General features: G+C 43.5%; 1 protein-coding gene and 1 long non-coding RNA gene across 6 annotated transcripts in view; one reads left to right on the top strand and one right to left on the bottom strand.

Annotated features, from left to right (window-relative positions):
* LOC123465702 overlaps window positions 1-13,747 on the top strand; it is a 129,017-nt gene extending 115,270 nt beyond the window's left edge. Inside the window, exons 3-4 of one of the 3 annotated variants that reach the window (XR_006640976.1) lie at window positions 3,602-3,797; window positions 13,398-13,747. This is a non-coding gene — a long non-coding RNA (uncharacterized LOC123465702). The remainder of the gene's footprint in view (window positions 1-3,601; window positions 3,798-13,397) is intronic. The other 2 variants (XR_006640975.1, XR_006640974.1) reach the window with 2 other exon arrangements.
* Window positions 740-22,924, bottom strand: part of E2F7 (E2F transcription factor 7) — a 41,489-nt gene continuing 19,304 nt past the window's right edge. The window contains exons 8-14 of one of the 3 annotated variants that reach the window (XM_006073213.4): window positions 14,835-15,020; window positions 14,308-14,380; window positions 11,660-12,167; window positions 9,314-9,569; window positions 7,337-7,758; window positions 3,496-3,688; window positions 741-2,901 (exon numbers count right to left, since the gene is read on the bottom strand). In XM_006073213.4, the coding sequence (XP_006073275.1) occupies window positions 3,518-3,688; window positions 7,337-7,758; window positions 9,314-9,569; window positions 11,660-12,167; window positions 14,308-14,380; window positions 14,835-15,020 (1,616 nt within the window). In that variant the 3' untranslated portion in view covers window positions 741-2,901; window positions 3,496-3,517. Of the gene's footprint in view, window positions 3,689-7,336; window positions 7,759-9,313; window positions 9,570-11,659; window positions 12,168-14,307; window positions 14,381-14,834; window positions 15,021-22,924 lie in introns of all 3 variants that reach the window. The other 2 variants (XM_006073214.4, XM_025284419.3) reach the window with 2 other exon arrangements.

Here is a 22,924-nt window from a genome sequence, read left to right as displayed (position 1 = left end):
CATGACTGAGCGACTTCACTTTCACTTTTCACTTTCATGCATTGGAGAAGGAAATGGCAACCCACTCCAGTGTTCTTGCCTGGAGAATCCCAGGGACGGGGGGGCCTGGTGGGCTGCCGTCTATGGGGTCACACAGAGTCGGACACGACTGAAGCGACTTCACTTTCAGAGCCCTAAGGGCTGGGTCTGAGTTTGGAGTTTCTAAGCTGTTTTTCTCAGTGCCTGACAATCTAGCAGAGGAGACCGACAGCAATGGAATCTCCAGTTGGCTCTGGAGATAATACAGGCTAAGGAAAGTCAGAGTAAGTCTCTTGGAGGTTCATTTAAAAGTGAGGGGTAACCATGGAATCTGGCTTTGAACAATGGGTTAGCATTTGCTAGACTAAGAACCATTTAACCTAAGAGAGATCATGAGAAGCCAGGGAGGTGATCTCACTGGTGATTCTTATATTGGTTAAGCCTCACATCATCTGGAAACTTCAAACCCGCAGTGATTCTACCTCTGGTAGAAATGAAAACCTCAACAGCAGAGTTCCTCAACCTGCCCAAGCTTCCACATGATTCTGCTACTCTAAGTTTTGGCATTTGGGAACCACCAGAAGGGCTCAGGAAAGAGAGCTGACTTGGGTTTATGAAGGTCTGGTTGGCTATTTTGTAATAGTGAATGGTTTTACCATGAAATCAGTATCTACAGAAAGCTCACCAACAAATACAACCAACACCTCTTGTTAAAATGAATTAATTTTATTCATATTTTATAAAGCTTAATACTTTGCTAAAAGAAAAAACGAAAATAAAAAATTATGTAGATAATATAGCTATTAGAAGAAAGAGCAGAGCTAACGTAATACAAAAAAAAAAGCAGTAAGCAGCAATAAAATAGCTACACAAAACTAGCAGTGCAATCAAATAAAGCAGAAAGCAGCTTCACACTGGGAAAAAAGGTATTTAAATACAGAAATAGCACCTTACAAAAAGGAATTGAGAAATGTAAACTTGGTAGGTAGATTCAAGTATAAAAGTTATACCCCCAACTCTCGTACCAGAATGAAAGGGTTTCACAAACCCTGGACAGTGTAGGGCACACACACACCTCCCTCAGTGCTGACTCAAAGCTGCATTTCCTTAGCAGGATCACGGACAGTCATTTTTTTTTTTTTTTCTTTTACAAAATTATACAATGATAGACTCAAGATTGCCACCATGGCTTCTTCACCACCCCTAATATCCAAGTCTAGCTCAGCTGCTCCACTCCCGTCAGCTGCTCTGTAACAAACAGATTCATATTCTGAGAGAATGATCACTGCATTATTATTTCTACACATCATGGAGCTGCATGAAGAAGTGGGTACTGAATACAAAAGGAACCTGCTCTTGGTTTTTCTATCGCTAAGTATGGTCACAGAATCATAATCTCATTTATGGGTTTGTCTGTTAACACTCCTCAAGAACCGTAAATCTTCTGAGGTTTATATGGTCTTACTACGAACAGAATTAAAAAAGGATTAAGAAGTTAAAGTGGCAGGTATCCAAGAACAGTGGGGAAAATCAGTCTGTGTTTTCATCTAAATGTAGCTCTCTCTAGTGAAAATATTTTGTGGACGGTCTGAAGCATGATATATTTAAAATGTATGTATCCTGTGTGGATTTATATGCCGTGTATCTTACAATCTACTTGAAAGAGGCATATTTTTGTTTCGATAGGAAATCTATCATATTTCTTTAGGGTAATCATTACCATACAATTAGACTAGAAGAAGATGAGAACCAGACTTTTTATCTGTTTAACTCTAGAGAAGACTGTGAAAAGGTGGGGGGGAGGGAAACCATCTTGTAAACTTTAAAAGTTTAGTGTTGATAAAAATTTTAATTAATAGCAAAGTTATTTAATCTGGCTACCTACCTCAAGTTTTCAATGATCTCGTGGGGGTGATAAGGATAAAGCTACTTTATCAGACTCCCAGAGTCTCTTAAATTAATATTTTTATTCTTTCATATAACATTTTGGGTCCAAAAATAAAAATAAAATTCTACACCAAGATTCCAAATTTTAAAAGTTTAAAGAAGGAGAAAGGGAAAAAGAAGGAGGGAAGGAAGGAAAGGAGGGGAAAATGAAGGGGGAGAGGGAGGCAGGGTTGTCGGGGGAGGAGGAAGCCATCTGTTCTGAAAAGACCTTGAGGTAAATATCAACACATCTAGGCACGCAGAGATCTAGTTCAGCTACTTAATGAAACCCTCAAGGAACACAGTTGAACAAAGAGATGATGATTAAGTCTCTAGAATTGCATTTATGCTAGAACAACGATCCCCTGCACTCTCTGTTCTCATTTTGCAGAACTTCTATGAAAAAAATCACTCTGGTTTGAATACTTTGGGATTCTAAACATAATGTGTCTGTTCTCCCTCTTACTCGTCCCATCATGAAGAAAAAAAAGTAAAAAAAAAAAAAAAAGTATCACCCATTGTCCTATATCAACCTTTACATTGTCATTCTTCAGAATTCTACTAAAACATCCCAGCTAGGTCTCAATTTTCTGTAGAATTGCTTTCTACCATCCTGATGTATTCAATAAAAAGCAATAGCTAGAAGACATCCCATACCTGATACTCTACAGTTAACATTTAAATAAAAAACCACAAGGGCATGTAGTGAAGGGAACTGAACATGGTAGGTGTTTTTGTTTTTTAACAAATGATCAGTAAAACCTCACTGTTCACACAGTTATCGAGCAGCAGCTATCTGGCTGCTAGAGTTCATCTTAATCCTCACGCCCAGGTTGGGTTAGCACAGTTCATCATAGCGAGGTGTGTCATTCACAGTTATTTTGGTCTTGACATTCCGTCATGTATATATATTTATCCACATTATTACTAGGTTGTAAAGTAAGTGCAGGGCAAATTCTAGGAAAAAAGTACAAACATTCAAGTCGTCATACCCTGAAAAATATGTGTTTTGCTGTCATTGTAAACTTTGTTGCACTAAATCCCACTTCACGAACAAAATAAATAATACCATAGGATTCACAACTGAAGCTGGCTTCCTGATGAAGCCGAAGGAAGCAGTAGCTTTTTTAAACTGCAGAAAGGAAGTTTCTCTCACCACAGATCTACTCGGGGTGAGTGAATACACGTCAAGAACATTCACCCCACTTAAGTGCTAGACGCGCCCCTCCCCTTTAGGAAAACCACAAGGTTCCAGGAGGCTATTGAGATTTCCTTCCAGCAATAAGGTGATTCCTAAATGAAAATGACAGAAGTCAGCTGATGCTTCCACCGTGATACCACGTAGAGTTGGACACTAACTGGTATGAAATGCACAATTAGGAACAATTACTTGCAGGAATACAGATGCTTCATGAGGATGGATAGTTAACATTAGAACCAGGGGATGCAGGGGAGAGGAAGCATGCATGCTGAAGACCAGATGGTTTGCATGCTGGTTTCGGTTCAGCATTAGGACACGACAAAGGGAAATTCGGGCGCCTGGATCCTCACCTCTGCTGGGCAAAGCATCAGGCTAGTCGGTGCCCCCGCTGGGGATTTCCAGTCTCCTCTGTGCTGAGCTGGAGCTTCGTGACTGATTCCTTTCTTTTCTCCCGAGGACAGGGTCCCCGAGGCTGCCAGGCGTCTTGAAAAACGTCTCTTGGTGTGTGCACCGGATGCTCTTGGGGGTCACTGGAACTTGAGACTGAAATAGGAAAAAGAAAAGTACATAAAAAGAGAAGTGACCTTACATTGCCTCAAGTCTCTGAACCGGAAGCCCTGTCCTGACCCGTGTGGCTGTGATCCCCGTGCAGGTGCTCCATCCCCTTGGCTTTTCTGTCATTCACCCAATGTGTCTCCTTCACAACACTCATCACGGCTGGAAATTAGTGGATTTACTTTGTGTGCATGAAGGTGGCCTAGCGAAGCGGTCACAAGCAGCTGGAGCCAGGGTCTGGGCTCTGCCATAACTAGCTGTGTGACCTTGGGCAAATTACTTAGCTGGTCTGTCCCTCAGTCTTCTCATCCAACCAAAGACAGGGATGACCAAAGTACTGAATTAACAGGACTGTGAGACTTAAGTGAGAGAATATTATTAAAGTGCTTTAGACCATCCCTCAGAGAAGGCAATGGCACCCCACTCCAGTACTCTTGCCTGGAAAATCCCATGGATGGAGGAGCCTGGTGGGCTGCAGTCCATGGGGTCGCTAAGAGTCGGGCATGACTGAGCGACTTCCCTTTCACTTTCCACTTTCGTGCATTGGAGAAGGAAATGGCAACCCACTCCAGTGTTCTTGCCTGGAGAATCCCAGGGATGGGGGAGCCTGGTGGGCTGCCGTCTATGGGGTCGCACAGAGTCAGACACGACTGAAGTGACTTAGCAGCAGCAGCAGCAGACCATCCCTGGTGAGTAGTACGTGTATATGTCTTTGCTCTTTTTGTTTACTTGCTAATATTTATCTTCTCATGTTAAACATTTACCCCTTTAACATGCCTGAAAAGGGCAGGAACCATTATCTTGTTTACCAGTATCTTTACTGCCTAGGTCAGTGCCTAACACATAACCGATCATCAAAATGCATATGGTATGTTATAATCACCTTGTTTAAAAACATGTTTACTTCAATGTCTGGCAAACTTTTGAGATTCGGATAATTGTCTAAAAATAGTTGTAGCCATAGCATAACCCTTTCTCTGGGAGAGAAGGTAATTATTCTGAACAATGCCTAATGCATAACAGTAATTCAACAAATGCTTATTGACTGAACTACGGATAGAGTTGGGGGAGTGAATAAAGTACTGATTAATTTATACTGATTACAGACATTTACATATGTACATCTGTATATATTTTGTGAGTATGTGTGTGTATGTGTGTGTGTGTGTATATATATATATACACACACACACACTCCCACACACACATCATGGTAACAATCAGATCAGATCAGATCAGTTGCTCAGTCGTGTCTGACTCTTTGTGACCCCATGAATCGCAGCACGCCAGGCCTCCCTGTCCATCACCAACTCCCAGAGTTCACTGAGACTCACGTCCATCGAGTCAGTGATGCCATCCAGCCATCTCATCCTCTGTCGTCCCCTTCTCCTCCTGCCCCCAATCCCTCCCAGCATCAGAGTCTTTTCCAATGAGTCAACTCTTCGCATGAGGTGGCCAAAGTACTGGAGTTTCAGCTTTAGCATCATTCCTTCCAAAGAAATCCCAGGGCTGATCTCCTTCAGAATGGACTGCTTGGATCTCCTTGCAGTCCAAGGGACTCTCAAGAGTCTTCTCCAACACCACAGTTCAAAAGCATCAATTCTTCAGCGCTCAGCCTTCTTCACAGTCCAACTCTCACATCCATACATGACCACAGGAAAAACCATAGCCTTGACTAGATGAACCTTTGTTAGCCAAGTAATGTCTCTGCTTTTGAATATGCTATCTAGGTTGGTCATAACTTTCCTTTCAAGGAGTAAGTGTCTTTTAATTTCATGGCTGCAGTCACCATCTGTAGTGATTTTGGAGCCCAGAAAAATAAAGTCTGACACTGTTTCCACTGTTTCCCCATCTATTTCCCATGAAGTGATGGGACCGGATGCCATGATCTTCGTTTTCTGAATGTTGAGCTTTAAGCCAACTTTTTCACTCTCCTCTTTCACCTTCATCAAGAGGCTTTTTAGTTCCTCTTCACTTTCTGCCATAAGGGTGGTGTCATCTGCATATCTGAGGTGATTGATATTTCTCCCGGCAATCTTGATTTCAGCTTGTGTTTCTTCCAGTCCAGCGTTTCTCATGATGTACTCTGCATGTAAGTTAAATAAACAGGGTGACAATATACAGCCTTGACGAACTCCTTTTCCAATTTGGAACCAGTCTGTTGTTCCATGTCCTGTTCTAACTGTTACTTCCTGACCTGCATACAAATTTCTCAAGAGGCAGATCAGGTGGTCTGGTATTCCCATGTCTTTCAAAATTTTCCACAGTTTATTGTGATCCACACAGTCAAAGGCTTTGGCATAGTCAATAAAGCAGAAATAGATGTTTTTCTGGAACTCTCTTGCTTTTTCCATGATCCAGCAGATGTTGGCAATTTGATCTCTGGTTCCTCTGCCTTTTCTAAAACCAGCTTGAACACCAGGAAGTTCACGGTTCACATATTGCTGAAGCCTGGCTTGGAGAATTTTGAGCATTACTTTACTAGCGTGTGAGATGAGTGCAATTGTGCGGTAGTTTGAGCATTCTTTGGCATTGCCTTTCTTTGGGATTGGAATTAAAACTGATCTTTTCCAGTCCTGTGGCCACTGCTGAGTTTTCCAAATGTGCTGGCATATTGAGTGCAGCACTTTCACAGCATCATCTTTCAGGATTTGGAATAGCTGAACTGGAATTCCATCACCTCCACTAGCTTTGTTCATAGTGATGCTTTCTAAGGCCCACTTGACTTCACATTCCAGATGTCTGGCTCTAGGTCAGTAATCACACCATCGTGATTATCTGGGTCATGAAGATCTTTTTTGTACAGTTCTTCTGTGTATTCTTGCCATCTCTTCTTAATATCTTCTGTTTCTGTTAGGTCCATACCATTTCTGTCCTTTATCGAGCCCATCTTTGCATGAAATGTTCCCTTGGTATCTCTGATTTTCTTGAAGAGATCTCTAGTCTTTCCCATATGTATTAATATATCCACTGCCTCCTAAACAATGCATTTTAAGAAATGATAGATGCTAACAATCTTTGAGCTAGTATTAAGACGTTCATTTCCCTTGACGATTTCTATAGCTGCACAACTAAAATTCAGGATGGTCTCCTTTATTGACCTAATGAAATGAAAAATCAGCTTGGAAAAATCACCTGAATAGTCAGCATGCATCAAAAATCCCCCTTAACGATGAAGTCCCTTCTGATTATAAAACTATTTTTGCTTTCAAAGCACACGATCTCTTCAGTCTCACTATTTAATGAAATGAGCAGATGCCTCCGGGTCTAGAGTGGACGCTAGCTAGAATCTGGTGTTGGATCTCCATCGGAAAGTGGTTTGACTAAAGTCTGATTGTGTTTGTGCTAAGTGGCTTCAGTCGTGTCTGACTCTTTGTGACCACATGGACTGTAGCCTGGCAGGCTCCTCCGTCCATGGAATTTCCCAGGCAAGAATACTGGGGCAGGTTGCCACTTCTTCCTCCAGAGGATCTTCCCCACCCAGGGACTGAACCTGTGCCTCTCACATCTCCTGCACTGGCAGGTGGCTTCTTACCCACTAGCGCCACCTGGGAAGCCTGATGCGATGCAGGCAAACCCCATCATGGCTTGATGCGCTGTCCATGTGCCAGGCTAACAGGAACCCTTAGGACTCACCTGTTGTAGTTTTACCGTGGAGGCTGGGAGACCTCCATAAGCAGGGGATCCAGGCTGGACACTGCCATGGGACCTTGACATCACCGGACTCAGGTGAAGTGAGCATGGACCCTGAAGCTGAGGGTCTGTGGAGGGGAGTGTGGACGACTTTGGATTAACCACGGCGGCAGCGCCGATGAGAAGATGAGCTGTTGATCCGAGGCCAGGCAAGCCAAAATTCACAGGTCCCACGTTTGGGAGAGGGCTGGGAGCAGAGGACACTGGCCCAGGCATTGGGGGGGAGTAGAGAACAGGAAAACCACCGAGAGTTGGCGAGGGCAAGACCATGTACGGAACGCTGAGTGAGGGCAGCGGGCCCACAGGCAGTCCCACAGCATGAGGGCTCTGACTGCCAGGTAGAAGCACACTGAGACCATTTAATCCTGCAACACAAGCAGAGCAAGGTGGAAGTCAGTGCAAAGCGAAGATGCCATCCAAGCACCCACGTTCAGGGCCTTTTAAAATGGGAGCCCACAGTAAATTAATTATCCACCTCCAGACCAGGCCACCCCCTCTGTGCTCTTCCCGCACCCCTCACTTCCTTGCCACAAAGGCCACCTCCCCGTTTCCACCTCTACTCGTGTGAAAATTTGGTGGATGCTCACGTCTCCCAGGAGAGGTTATTAGCGTGAGCTCCACTGAACCCAAACTGAGGAGAAAAGTGAACTTGGATGGGAAAAATAATATCTTTCTTTTGATCAACTTCTAACTGAAATTTATATTTCCCTCAATTAAGATCACAGGCAACAAATCAGCCAAATGAACAGTACCTTGACACTGTCACTGGTAAAAAGCACAGGTGTATTCATATAATCTTACCTTGATGGTGGATTCTTGAGTCTAAAGCTCCCCACAGTTATGAGAGGCTTGGCAGATCTTATTACTATAATTTAAAATGATTCTCCTAGCTGGATTTTGATGTAATTTGCCTCCTTTGTAATCCTATATATTTAATTTTCTGCATTTGTAAACAACCTAAGGAGGAGTCCACAGGCTTCTGCATAGTGTCCAAGGACCTATGGCCCAGAAAAAGCTGCTGGACTGACATTTTCATTCTGAAGAAGCTAGGTCTGTTTTTTGTTTATTAAGGTATCAGTAACACTATCATGCTTAGGTGAAGTTCTCACAAAATATTGGCTAAAGGAATAAAGAATGTGTTCTAGATCAACGAATAATAATGGATACCCACCTAAACTGTGACAGGAACAAGAAACTGAAGAAAATAACTTTAAGTCTCTTTGTATCAAGAGCAGCTTCATGTACACAGTGCATATTTAAAAAATTAGGTAACTGTTATATTTCAGCTTTATTTCAAAAGAGAGTATTTACTGAGTCTTCTAAGTGTCAGGCACTATTATTCTAAGTGCTCCAGATGTATTAGCTTATTAAATTTAATCTTGTTTTCATAGCACCCCCAAGAAGCAGGTGCTCTTATTATTGCTGTTTTACCAATTCAGGAGGGCTAGATACTCAAGTTCACGCAGATCAGAAGTGGTTTTAATGCCCAGCCCCCTCACTCCAGTCCCAGCCTCAACCACAAGGACACGTCAGCACTTCAGGATATTTAAGTGGCTGGCATGTGAGCCACACGTGGTGGCCGAGAGGTTCATATTACGAAACTGAACCAATGCCAGACTCAGCTGGATTATAAAAACAGAAATGTCATTTCAATATTTGTGTTTTTTTTTTACCAAGGAAAGTTAAATGCATTAAAAATAAATTACCTGCCCTAATTACTTTCTCATTATCTGAGAGGTTGGTGAAAGTGCAAGCAGGCTCCATCTTCATTTCATTGATGGAGAAAGCCAGGGGCTGGAGTGAAATGAGTCAGAGACAGCTCCTCAAGACATCAGTGTGGTCACATGATGTAAACAAAAATGCAAACATGCAATGTATAATCCAAGCACCCAAAGGACTGGAAGGCGTGACACCTCTTACCTGCTGGAGACTGCACATAAAGATACTGCAGCGGAGACGGCTCTTTGGTGCTTTCGTTTTCCTCCGAAGGCTTTTCTATCTCTGTATTACTAGAAGGGTTTCCCCACTCGGAAGAGACGAAGCCGTTTGTGGTAGCCTTTCCTGAAACTGCTTTTGCAGCAGAAAGTTGCCCGTTCATGTGAGTGTCTTCATGGGGTGCAGATCCCCTATTTTCTGAGGCCTTGGGAGAGGCGATGTCTGCATAGTCTGAAGGTTTCTAAGCACAACCCAACCAGGAAAAGAAAAGCAAATCAAATTCCCAGCAGTGAATCATAACAGTTTTCTCCAAATAGCTAACCCATAAAGTGAAAAGGTCAGGCACCACTGTGTACCCCCCTGATTTGTGTATGTCTGTCATTTCTGTCGTAATTAGAGGAATGGTCTGAAGGTCAATGTCATGACATGGGCTTCTGTAGGCTTAAGATTTCTTAAGCATAGAAATGATGGAGATTTTAATAATGAGTAAGTGAGCATGGTGTTTAGAAGGTGAAATAAATTACTGAGTTGGAATACACAAAGGGTGTTGATGCTGTAGGCTTTTAGGGGCTGGATAAGAATTGCAGGGCTGACCCAAAGCTGTCCTGTTTATCTGAGAAACACATATATAGACATACCAGTCAGTCTTTCCCTGCTGTTCTGCAGCCACAGGCTATATACAAAACTAGAAAAATTCATTCTGGCAAGAGGAACGCATAGAGGAGGAAGGGTCTTAATTAAGGGACTGATGTCCATGAAGTGTGCTTCGCTGACCTCCTACAAATGGCCGCAATGACAGTGCTTCTGCTCTCGGAGAGTTTTACTGGTCAAAAGGCCGCTAAGCAGGGGGGTGCAGGCAGCTCAGAGTTTTGTTCTTTTATTCTAGAAAGATGGGCTCTCTGAGCAGTGGCATGCGCACTGATGCAGACACAGAGCCAGTGGCACCCCATTCCTGACCTGGACCTCAGGGGCACCCTGGAGTAGATGATTATTTCACTGACGTGTTAAAAAAAAATACGGCAAAACAGACTGGGAAAGGATATACAAACGTGTTAACAGTGAATGCCTCTTTTTTGTTTTTCTTTATACTTTTTAGCATTTTATGCTAAGTGTGATTTTTCTGAAAATTACTTTTATTACAGGACTACTTTATGGCCAGGGCTTCCCTGATAGCTCAGTTGGTAAAGAATCTGCCCACAATGCAGGAGACCCTGGTTTGATTTCTGGGTCGGGAAGATCCGCTGGAGAAAGGATAGGCTACCCACTCCAGTATTCTTGGATTTCCCTTGTGGCTCAGTTGGTAAAGAATCTAACTGCAATGCGGGAGACTATTTCTGGGGGCTCCAAAATCATGCAGGTGATGACTGCAGTCATGAAATTAAAAGATGCTTGCTCTTTGGATGAAAAGCTATGACCAACCTAGATGCTGCTAAGTCACGTCAGTCGTGTCCGACCCTGTGCAACCCCATAGACGGCAGCCCACCAGGCTCCTCCGTCCCTGAGATTCTCCAGGCAAGAACACTGGAGTGGGTTGCCATCTCCTTCTCCAATGCATGAAAGTGGAAAGTGAAAGGGAAGTCGCTCAGTCGTGTCCAACTCTTAGTGACCCCATGGACTACAGCCTACCAGACTCCTCCGTCCATGGATTTTCCAGGCAAGAGTACTGGAGTGGGGTGCCATTGCCTTCTCTCTACCTAGATAGCATATTAAAAAGCAGAGACATTACTTTGCTGACAGAGGTTTTTCCAGTAGTCATGTATGGATGTGAGAGTTGGGCTATAAAGAAAGCTGAGAGCTGAAGAATTGATGCTTTTGAACTGTGGTGTTGGAGAAGACTCGTGAGAGTCCCTTGGACTGCCGGGAGATCAAACCAGTCCATCCTAAAGGAGATCAGCCCTGAATATTCATTGGAAAGACTGATGCTGAAGCTGAAACTCCAATACCTTGGCCACCTGATGCGAAGAACTGACTCATTTGAAAAGACCCTGATGCTGGGAAAGATCGAAGGCGGGAGAAGGGGACAACAGAGGATGAGACGGTTGGATGGCATCACCAACTTAATGGATATGAACAAGCTCTGGGAGTTGGTGATGGTCAGGGAAGCCTGGGGTGCTGCAGTCCATGGGGTCACAAAGAGTCAGACACGACTGAGCAACTGAACTGAACTTTATGGCCAGGTTACTTGGAAGAGGCAGGCCTGGGCTTAATTATAAAACTGATACAGGCACCACCTCCTATTGCAGACTCAGTAGCTTGTGTCTATCTGCGCATCTCAGTTAGGAAGAAACCGGGTCAACAGGCTGTCAGTCGGCACGCGTGCTGCCCACTCACCTTGGGCATGACAAGGGAGAGGGGACCGTCCTCGTGGTCCCTTCTCTGTCTCTTGGCGGCTGGCTCCTCCTCCTCCTCCTGTATCCTCCTCTCCTTGCTCAGGCGCTTCTGACCTGAGGGCATGGGGGGCTGCTCTGCTGCGGTGACCTCGGAGCCTCCACCGATGCTCCCTGATCCTGAGCCCGACCCCGGAGACAGTCCCTCCTGCAGGCCCCCGCACAGCATGAACAGAGGGGTGGGCGGCACGTACAGCAGGGGCTGGGCAGCCGCCAAGGCCTGCGGCTGGCGCTCCACATCTGGCGCCATGGAGGCCAGGGAAACGCCTCCTTGGCCGTCCAGACCGTTCTGGGCAGGCAAGGCCTTCAAGTCTGTTTGGGCCGCAGAGAGGACTTGGTGGCACAAGGGGCTAACATGGTATTCTGAGTCAACGGATGGGCTGGGGAGAGGAGCTGCAGGGTCCAGGCTGCTCGGCAGAGGCATCATGTTCTGACTGGCAAAAGCTACCGTCCTGTAACGAAAGGAACAGAGTGGGGCCATGCAGTCACCACAGTCTACTGACCTCCAGCTCTGCTTTCCTAGAGAAATGAGCCAAAGCAGGACTGAGGGAACACTGCTCACTTCTGCTACTTAAAAAAAATTTTTTTTATTAATTTGGCTGCATTGGATCTTAGTTGCGGTCTCTCCAGGCTGTGGTTTGCAGGTTTAGTTGCTCCCCGACATGTAAGATCTTAGTAGGATCTTACTTCCCCGACTAGGGATTGAACCCTCGTACTCTGCAATGCAAGGCAGACTCTCAACCACTAGACCACCAGGCAAGTCCCCCATGTCCACTATTAAAGTGGGCTCCCTGAGATCATGAGCTAACCCCAGAAGCAGACAACCACGTATTATAACCTGGATGGATGCTTTGCAATGGGATAGGGGCTTTCAGAGGCTCCCCTCCACCTCTCCCACAGCCAGTAGTCACTGGCTGCCCAGCAAGATGCTATAATGACCAGCAGAATATGGTAACAATTTTACATCATCATTCTTAAACAGGAGCTACTCTTAGCCCCCTCCCCCACCATGAGGGAGGAACACTTAAGCCCAGAGGCTCATCCAACTACAGAAGGCCACCCAGTGGGGTCTGCACATGGAATCCCTGAGAGATGTCGGGCAGATAACAGAGATGAGGCCAGATGCTGATTTAAAGGGCACATCTTGTTTATCTCACGTTCACTGTGAGATAAATGAAGTAAGCAGCGAGCGGGGAAGTAAATGTATTTACAGAATTATTCTCTGTTGTTCTCGTCCCATTCCACTCTGTATTACTACAGAATTTTCAAACAGCACACATTCACATTGGGCTTCCTGGTGAGCTCAGCTGCTAAAGAATCTGCCTGCAATGCAGGACACGCCATTCGATTCCTGGGTCGGCAAGCTCCCCTGGAGAAGGGACAGCCTACCCACTCAAGTATTCTTGGGCTTCCCTGGTGGCTCAGACGGTAACGAATCTGCAGTTCAGGAGACATGGGTTTGATCCCTGGGTTGGGAAGATCTCCTGGAGGAGGGCATGGCAACCCACTCCAGTATTCTTGCCTGGAGAATCCCCATGGACAGAGGAGTCTGACGGGCTGCAGTCCATGGGTTCATAAAGAGTCAGATATGACTGGGTGACTAAGCACAGCACAGCACATATTCAAATTAAGTTGTGCTGCCTCACTGTCTTACACTGATTTGCATTTCTTTGCATTGCCAGCTGACACGGCTTGGACCGGCACCACAGGAGAGCAGAAAGGCTGGGAATGCTCTATTCTGCGATGTCCTAATCTGCAGTCCTTCTCTAATTCCAACCCTACCTGCTCAAAGCAGCCTGAATGGTCTCCAGTGAATCTACAGGAACCCTTTACTGTCTGTTTGATAAATCTAAACTCTACGCCTTGGCGTTCAGAGCATTCTGCCAACTTGACCTACTCACCTCCAATACCCCAAGCTCTTCTTCTAACTTATTTAGACAAATCACTATGGCTCACTTCCCATCCACTCCCTGACTCCGGTTCAACAGTTTTTTTCCTCCCTTGTCTCTCATTATAAACCTCTTCTGTTCTCTCTTCAGCATTTCCTCTGTTTCCTCTGATAATATGTGATTTCCTTCAAAATCAAACCCCAAATCTGATTCAGATAGTGTAGGTTCTTTCACTTATTAACTCTGTGACTTTGGGTGAGTTATTTAACCTCTCAGGATGTCAGCTGCCTCCCTGTAAATTAGGATAATAGCACCAACCTCAAAAGGTTGTTGTTATAATTAGATGAGATAATACACATAAAACTTTAAGAATAGTACCCGGTAGTTCATAAATGACATTAGTTAGGATAATGACAAAGTGATTCACGGGACTATGATATGTCATTTCTCTGTCACATTAGTAGTGACTTGTCTTTTTATTTTTCCTTGTAAGCTTTCATAGCCTAGGGGATACATTTTTCATAAAAATTTTCAATTTTGGGTCCCAGATGCCAAATCCTGCACAGTGTTGGGCACAAGGGGGAAACTTACAAAATCCTTAATAAACAAATGGCTGATTTGTGAGCAGGACTGCTAGACTTTACCCTTCGATGGGTGGCATTTCAATTCAGTCACAGTTAAAACTAGGACAGAAACTACTTACTCTGAGTTGTCTTCCATTTTCTGTCTGGAGACAGCTGCCAGGCTTCCAATTTCCAAGGAGTAGACTCCGAATCCTAAAAAGGAAAACAAAGTTCTAACAAATACAGCAAGGGACTTATAACAGCAGTTATATACAGCAGGGTTCATTATTCACAGCTCAAGGATTATAAGACTATCTCAAATCCATCCTGGTTTTGATTCAGAGAGAGACATGTCCAGAAGCTAGCTCTAAGTGGTGGAGGTAGGTCTCATTAAAAATTAGTAAGAAAACAAAACAAAGCAAGCATTGATTTATAAATCTGATGAATTGCTGAGATGCATCAAACAGGTCAACCACAGCAAACCAAGTAATCTTCAATCTTCAAGGCCAACGAGAATCAATTTCAGGCTGAGGGCCATGTGTATACCCTGTGAACTCACCATCTCATGCAGAGCCTACAGTTAGCTCACTTTAAAATGTCAGTGCACGGGCAGGGCTACCATTACATGGTGACTGATAGACGCTGTGGGTTAAGTAAAGGCAGATACCTTGTTTTTGTCTGTAAGGGCTGCTGGGTTCTGAGTTCACTTTCCTCTGTATCCTCTCGGAAGCCTGCTCTGAGTTAAAAGAGCTGTGTCGAGCAAGCTTCTGTTTTGCACAGAACTGAACGTCGCCGTATATTTCTTTTTTCAATTCTGGTAGGACAGGTGTAGAAACATCCATGAGATCGTCATCTAAATAAATAAGAGAACTGGTAGTGTTGTTATACAGCTATAATTCAGGGTAATTTCAGCCTTTTTAAGATATGGCTTTGACATTTCTCCAAAGAAGACATACAGATGGCTAACAAACACATGAAAAGATGTTCAACATCACTCATTATCAGAGAAATGCAAATCAAAACCACTATGAGGTACCATTTCACACCAGTCAGAATGGCTGCAATCCAAAAGTCTACAAGCAATAAATGCTGGAGAGGGTGTGGAGAAAAAGGAACCCTCTTACACTGTTGGTGGGAATGCAAACTAGTACAGCCACTATGGAGAACAGTGTGGAGATTCCGTAAAAAACTGGAAATAGAACTGCCTTATGATCCAGCAATCCCACTGCTGGGCATACACACCGAGGAAACCAGAAGGGAAAGAGACACGTGTACCCCAATGTTCATCGCAGCACTGTTTATAATAGCCAGGACATGGAAGCAACCTAGATGTCCATCAGCAGATGAATGGATAAGAAAGCTGTGGTACATATACACAATGGAGTATTACTCAGCCATTAAAAAGAATACATTTGAATCAGTTCTAATGAGGTGGATGAAACTGGAGCCTGTTATACAGAGTGAAGTAAGCCAGAAAGAAAAACACCAATACAGTATACTAACGCATATATATGGAATTTTGAAAGATGGTAACAATAACCCTGTGTACAAGACAGCAAAAGAGACACTGATGTATAGAACAGTCTTATGGACTCTGTTGGAGAGGGAGAGGGTGGGAAGATTTGGGAGAATGGCATTGAAACATGTGTAATATCATGTATGAAACAAGTTGCCAGTCCAGGTTCGATACACGATACTGGATGCTTGGGGCTGGTGCACTGGGATGACCTAGAGGGATGGTGTGGGGAGGGAGGAGGGAGGAGGGTTCAGGATGGGGAGCACATGTATACCTGTGGCAGATTTGTTTTGATGTTTGGCAAAACTAATACAGTGTTTGAGGTTTAAAAGTAAAATAAAATTAAAATTAAAAAAATAATAATAAAATAAATACAAGAAACACACACACACACACACACACAAAAGATATGGCTTTGAGAACCTCTCATTGTAATGGAGCTACCTATAAATTAAAAATGAAAACAAAGGAATTTCATGAACCCTGTCTCAAACCCCAATTTCTTTCAGTGTACTAATCTTTTAAATAAGTTAGTGACTTTAAAGACTGAATCCATATATATTCTAAAATTATCTAAACTGCAACAAAAGTAGAGCAGGATGTTCTATAACCCAAATTAGAATGGACCTGACATTTCAGATGCTTTCTTTGGGCAGAGATATCAAAGGAAAACCCAATCGTACTCAGCCCAACATGAATATTTAGAGATTTTAACATTAATTGAGATTGGCCTCTTATGCCACAGTCCCAGGGCAATGAGTATAAGAATCTCCATTTCCTATTATTATGCTTTATTATTTCTTTCCTATGCAGCAGGAAGCTCAGTTACTAAGTGACCAAAGGCATAAGGTCAGCAGACACCTCACGGTTGAAATGCTGCAGAACAGTGAGGGTATTAGAAGACTGGGCCTTGAGGCCAATTTTAAGCTTAAATAAGCCTCTGTGAAATCAGGACAGAAATCTCTATATAGAATCAGGTCTATGTTCTATAAAGAAACACTTACCATTGTTCAGATAGTCATGCCTACCCTGCTCATCTGTGCTATCTTTTTTAAGTTCAAGGGATGCACATTTTAATTGTAAGACTGATTTAATAAACTGAAAGGCCCAGCTAGACTTATACTCAAATATTGAAAAAGAAAACCACCTATGGTTTTCTTTTTCTTGTAATAAAACCCCAACAAATTCTCTCTTTAGAAAATCAGAAGTTATAGAATCAACTAGAAGAAAGTGGGTCAAGACAGTATTATTTACCCTCCTTCCTGAAAGAAATAAAATACTGAACTAAGTATATAAAACAATGGTTCTCAAGATACTGGACACTAGGCCATGAAGGACGGTGATCCACTAGAGACAGGACCTGAAAAGAGGTAAGCTCTGATTAGCCCAGCTTACTGCCTGGGCAACACTTCCAGGCTAGGGGGCAGAGAAGGAGCTCTAGGCAGAGCCTGCAAGTCTCCTTAACCTGGGGATGGAGCTGGGAGACCTGGAAAGTCAAGGCAGCTAGCGCTGGTGGGCCAGGGTACTGAAGAGCACAGCCATGCAGAAGGAGTGCTGGAGGTCTGCAGAGGGTCCCCTTTGAGTAGAGCTGTCCTTCAGCAGTCACAGGAGATCGGTTTCAAGTCCCCACATGGATAGTTCAGCATCTCACCTAAGATGTTCAAGACGCCTATATAAAATGGCATAGATTTAATCCTGTGTAGATACTGAGTAAACTTTTGTAGGTGCTATATACTAAATCATCTCTAGATTACTGTAGTACCTAATACAATGTAAATGCTATCTCGGTAGCTGTCAGTGTGCAGCAAATTTTGAGTTCTGATTTCTGGAACTTTCTGTATTTAAAAAAAAATACTTTCGATCCATCATTGGTTGACTCTACAGATGTGGAACCTGCAGAGTCAAAGGGCTGACTGTATTCAGTGGCGTACTCATGCATGGGGGGAAACTCCCCAAGGTCAAGGAAAGAGCCCTCAAAAGGAGTAGACAGAACAGTGTCTGCACTCAAAAAGGGCTGAGAACAGTGCTGACTGCCAACAGTTGCAGTGGGAAAAAAAATCTCATACTTTATGGTCTTTGGTTAGAATGCTAAAGAGGGTGTTGCCTCAGTAGTGGGGACAGTGTACTCAAGACTAATTGCTGATAGGGTGGGTTCTGCCTGCTGCTGCTGCTAAGTCACTTCAGTCATGTCCAACTCTGTGAGACCCCATAGACGGCAGCCCAACGGGCTCCCCTGTCCCTGGGATTCTCCAGGCAAGAACACTGGAGTGGGTTGCCATTTCCTTCTCCAATGCATGAAAGTGAAAAGTGAAAGTGAAGTCACTCAGTCGTGTCCGACTCTTAGCGACCCCATGGACTGCAGCCCACCAGGCTCCTCCATCCATGGGATTTTCCAGGCAAGAGTACTAGAGTGGGGTGCCATTCTGCCTAACAAAGCTTAAAGGCAAGAGCCGAAAGGAAAACTGTTTCCAAGTAACTTTGCTGTATCAGAGAACAAAGCTCAAGAACATTTTTAGGAAGAGAGAATTATTTAGCACATAACAATTTATAATTCTCAGTGTACATATAATGGCATACAATTGGGCTTCCCAGGTGGCTTGAGGGTAAAGAACCAACCTGCCAATGCAGGAGACATAAAAGATGCGTGTTCCATCCTGGGGTTGGGACGGTCCCCTGGAGAAGGGCATGTACTCTTGCCTAGAGAATCCCATGGACAGAGGAGCCCAGTGGGTGCAGTCCACAGGGTTGCACAGAGTTGGGACACGACTGAAGTTACTTAGCACACATGCATGGCATACAGTCAAAAATTACGTTATACACAAAGAAGCAGGGAGATATAACCCACAATGAGCAGAAAAATTAGTTGAAATGGACCTCAAAGTGACATAGATGATAGAATTAGTAGACAGGCACATTAAAATAGATATTATGATTGTATTCCGTGAACTCAAGAAATTGAACATGTTAAGTGGAGACATCAAAACTACAAAGGCCCAGGATTTCCTGGTGGTCCAGTGGTTAAAACTCCACCTTGCAATGCTAGGGACACTGGTTAGAGCCCTGAAGATCCCACAGGCCACAGAGCAACTAAGCCTATGTGCCACAACTACCGAGCCTGCGTACCCTAGAGCCCACGTTCTGCAACAAGAATCCACTGCAGTGAGAAGCCTGTGCTCTGCAGTGAAGACCCAGCACAGCCACAAAACAGAACATTTAAAAAAATTTATACAGGTCCAAGTCAAACTTCTAGCAATTAAAACTACAATGTTGAAGGTGGAAAAACACCATGGGTGAAATGCATGGCAGTTTAGAAAAAATTCATGCATGCAGAAAAAAAACTGTGAACTTAAAGAGCAATAAACACTATCCAAAGTGACAGAAAAGAGACAAAGAAATGAACAAAACATCAGTGAACTGTAGGACCACTTCAAACAGCCAAACGTGAAGAAATAATGACAAAAAATTCACCAAACTTGATGAAAAGTTTAAATCCATAGATCCAAGAAGCTCAACAAATCGAAGAGACACTGAGAAAACTGTAACAACCCACACATGATCAAATTGTTTAAAACCAGTCATAAAGAAAACATTAAAAGTAACCAAGAAAAAAGAAGACACATTACACGTGGAAGAATAGGATGATGGGAGAGTTCTTGTCAGAAACAATGCAAGCTTGAAGACAGTGGAACCAGTTCTTTAAAGCACCAAAAGGAAAAAAACCTCCAACCTAGAATCCTTACCCAAGGAAAATATTTTTCAAAAACACAGGTGAAATAAAGACGTCCTCAGACATACAACAACTGGAAGATTTCACCATTGGCTGACCTGCACTCTAAGAAATGTTAAAGAAAGCCCATCAAAAGAAGACAAATGATACCAAGACGGTTGGATTGGACACCACCGGGGGAAACATGAAGTAAAACAACAGTGATGCCTGTATAAACCTATTGGAACAGCTAGGACTAAGGCTGACCTAGAACTCGCATATACCACTGGTGGGAATGTAAAATGTTACAGCTACTTTGGAAAACAGCTTGGAAGTTTCTTAAAAACTTAAGCATCCACCTATCGTGTGATGCACCTATTCTCCCAGATATGAATCAAGAGAAATGAAAGCATATTTGCATATAAAGACATGTATGTGAATATCCACTGCAGCTTTGTTTGCTGTTGTTCAGTCACTCAGTCGTGTCTGACTCTGCCACCGACGAACTGCAGCACGCCAGGCTTCCCTGTCCTTGACTGTCTCCTGGGGTTTGCTCAAACTCATGTTCACTGAGTCACTGATGCCATCCAACCATCTCATCCTCTGTCACCCTGTTCTCCTCCTACCCTCCAGCTTTCCCAGCATCAGGGTCTTTTCCAACGAGTCAGCTGTTTGTGATAGCTCTAGATTGAAAATAATTCAAAAGTCCACTCTTAAGTGCAGGAATAAAGAATAGTATATCCATTAAAAAATAAAATAATAAAAAAAAAAAAAGAAAGAATAGTATATCCATATAGTGAATACTCCTCAGCAATAAAAATTGATACACACTACCACGCAATTAATCTCAAAATAATTATGCTGAATCAAGTCTGATAAAAAGAGTATTCACACTACAGCTGATTGTCATTATTTGTGGTAAAGCTCTATAAAGTCACCGTGAACACTGAAATTAGTCAATACTGAACCATCACTCCCAAAGGAAATACAGGGTTAGTTTTCTGCAAGTGTCTGGTCAAAACATTTCTATAAACTGATTAGTACATAACCCTGTTTCATGAGTCTGTTTAAGACACATTTAGAACATCTTGTTGATCCATTAGCATTGCACTCAGTCAAAATCACTGGAACTCATGCCGGAACTAAGTTCCTCTGCTAAGTCACTTCAGTTGTGTCCAACTCTGTGACACCCCATAGACGGCAGCCCACCAGGCTCCCCTGTCCCTGGGATTCTCCAGGCAAGAACACTGGAGTGGGTTGCCATTTCCTTCTCCAATGCATGAAAGTGAAAAGTGAAAGTGAAGCCGCTCAGTCGTGTCCGACCCTCAGCGACCCCATGGACTGCAGCCTTCCAGGCTCCTCTGTCCATGGATTTTCCAGGCAAGAGTACTGGAGTGGGGTGCCATTGCCTTCTCCGAAGTTCCTCTAACACATGTATTTTCTCTGTAAAACACAGCACAGCCTTCGTGCACTTAGAAACACTAGACGGCATTTCAGTATGACACTTGCGGACAATTTCAAACAGCAAGATCACCAACGCAAACCACAAAAACGTGAAAACGCAGCACTAAAAAGACCATGAAAAGGATGCTTGTTTACAGTGTGAGTCAAAAGAAACAAGTGTGGGAAACAACAAGGTTGCCTTGTCTGACCTCAGCTGGGAGCACACGCCATGGCAAATGAAAGCTTTTGCTACTCTGCAATCTGTGAATGACTCAGAAAATGCTGTGGGTACTGATTCTGGAGTTTCAAATAAATTTTCGTGAGGTGGTAAATTCGCAAATACGGAATCTGCCAATAATAAGCACTGACTGTGTTTGATTGACTTATTAGACATTTCAGAAGATATACACACGTCTCGAGTGAAGGAAAGCAGATCACTGGTTGCTGGGAGTGGGGAAAGGGAGGGAGGTATTCGCAGGAACAGAAGGAGGCTTTGGAGGGTGATGGGTTAACTACCTTGGTTGCAGTGATTATTCACTGAGGCGTACGATGCAGAACTTATCCAACTGTGACTTTAACCACTGTGCTGTTTATTGAATGTCATGATACCGCAATAAAGCTGTTAAAAGGAAGGAAAGGTCCTTATGGTGGGGAAGGAAAAGAGTAAAGAGGTGGATCGCTAACTGAGGAGTGAAGGGGAGTGAATTAAGAAATCAAAGGTAACTTGCTGTTCCAAGTGTAATTGTTGGGCTCGTGGCAATGGTGCTGTCAGTAACGGAAACAGGGAATACAGAAGGAGGACCAGGTTTCTGAAGGATAGAGGAAGAAAGTTCAATTTGAGGTTTCTGACCTAGTGCCAAGTCCCCTCTCCCATGACACATCAGAGTGCTCCCAGGGGCCAACCCACCGGTTACATAAATCCACAAACTCCTCGACTTCTCAACACCAGCTCACTTCTCTGGCTATCTTGTTTTCCTCAGTGACACCACCAACTTTGAATCCCTCCTCTCTTTCAATCTCTTTATCTAAAGACCCCTTGTCACTTCTGCCCACTAGTACAGATTTCTTGGCTAACTTCTGAGGCCTTCCAAAATGTGGTCCCAAATGATCACACTTTACTTCTCATTATTCCTATCCTAGGTCCTCCACTTAAGTCAGGATGCCTGAGTTCTCTGACACAAGCCAGGTATGTTCTTAGGTATCTGTTCCTTCAACTGAAAAAAAAGCTCTCCATCCGTCCAAAACCTAACAGTCCATCAGAACTTAACCCATATCATCTCTGAATTCCTACAGATCCAGTATTATCATATGCAGTGCTTAAGAGTTCTCTGATTTTCAAAGGTATATTAATTATACACCTTCAGTAGAAGCTCATTAACCAACTGAAGTAGATAAGGCACTGGTCTGGATGCTAGAGTTTAATTAAAGGCGAATAAAAACTGTGTCTGCCTCAAATGTGTACAGCAGGAACAATACCATGATATTATCCCCAGGTATAATGGCAAGATACTAAATTACAATCCTTCCGATGAGATACTTCTTGCTCTGGGTGACTGGGGAAAACTTCATGCAAGAGCTGACATTTGAGCCAGACTGAAGGCTGAGTAGAATATTTTATGTTGAAACGGGGAAGAGAGCTTCACTGGTGAAAACCCAAGGATAAGCCAAAAACAGGAGTAGAAAGTGGCAAAGTTGTACATTTCATACTGGCAGGGACTGTATCATAAATGTCTCTTTGGGTTTTCCTCAGTGTTACTAAAGGCAACCCTCAGAGATATTGTGGGTTTGGTTCTAGGCCACTGCAATAAAACGAGTCACATAAATTTTTTTGTTTTCCAGTGCATATAAAAGGTAGGTTTATGCTATACTGTGTTGAGTGCAATAGCGTCATATCTAAATAATGTACACACCTAAGTTAAAAGACACATCATTGCTAAAAAATACTAAGCATCACCTGATCACACACAGTTGCCACAAACGTTCAATGTGTGAAAAATGCATTACCTGCTCAGTGCAATAGAATGAACTTTGCCTGCATAGTTCACACGCAGTAAGGACCTGCTGAATTAATTATACTTGGTTCTAAGTGGCT

The sequence above is a fragment of the Bubalus bubalis genome, chromosome 4 (assembly GCF_019923935.1).
Source record: "Bubalus bubalis isolate 160015118507 breed Murrah chromosome 4, NDDB_SH_1, whole genome shotgun sequence".
Lineage (NCBI taxonomy): Eukaryota > Metazoa > Chordata > Mammalia > Artiodactyla > Bovidae > Bubalus > Bubalus bubalis.
This window is presented reverse-complemented; position numbering and strand designations above follow the sequence as displayed.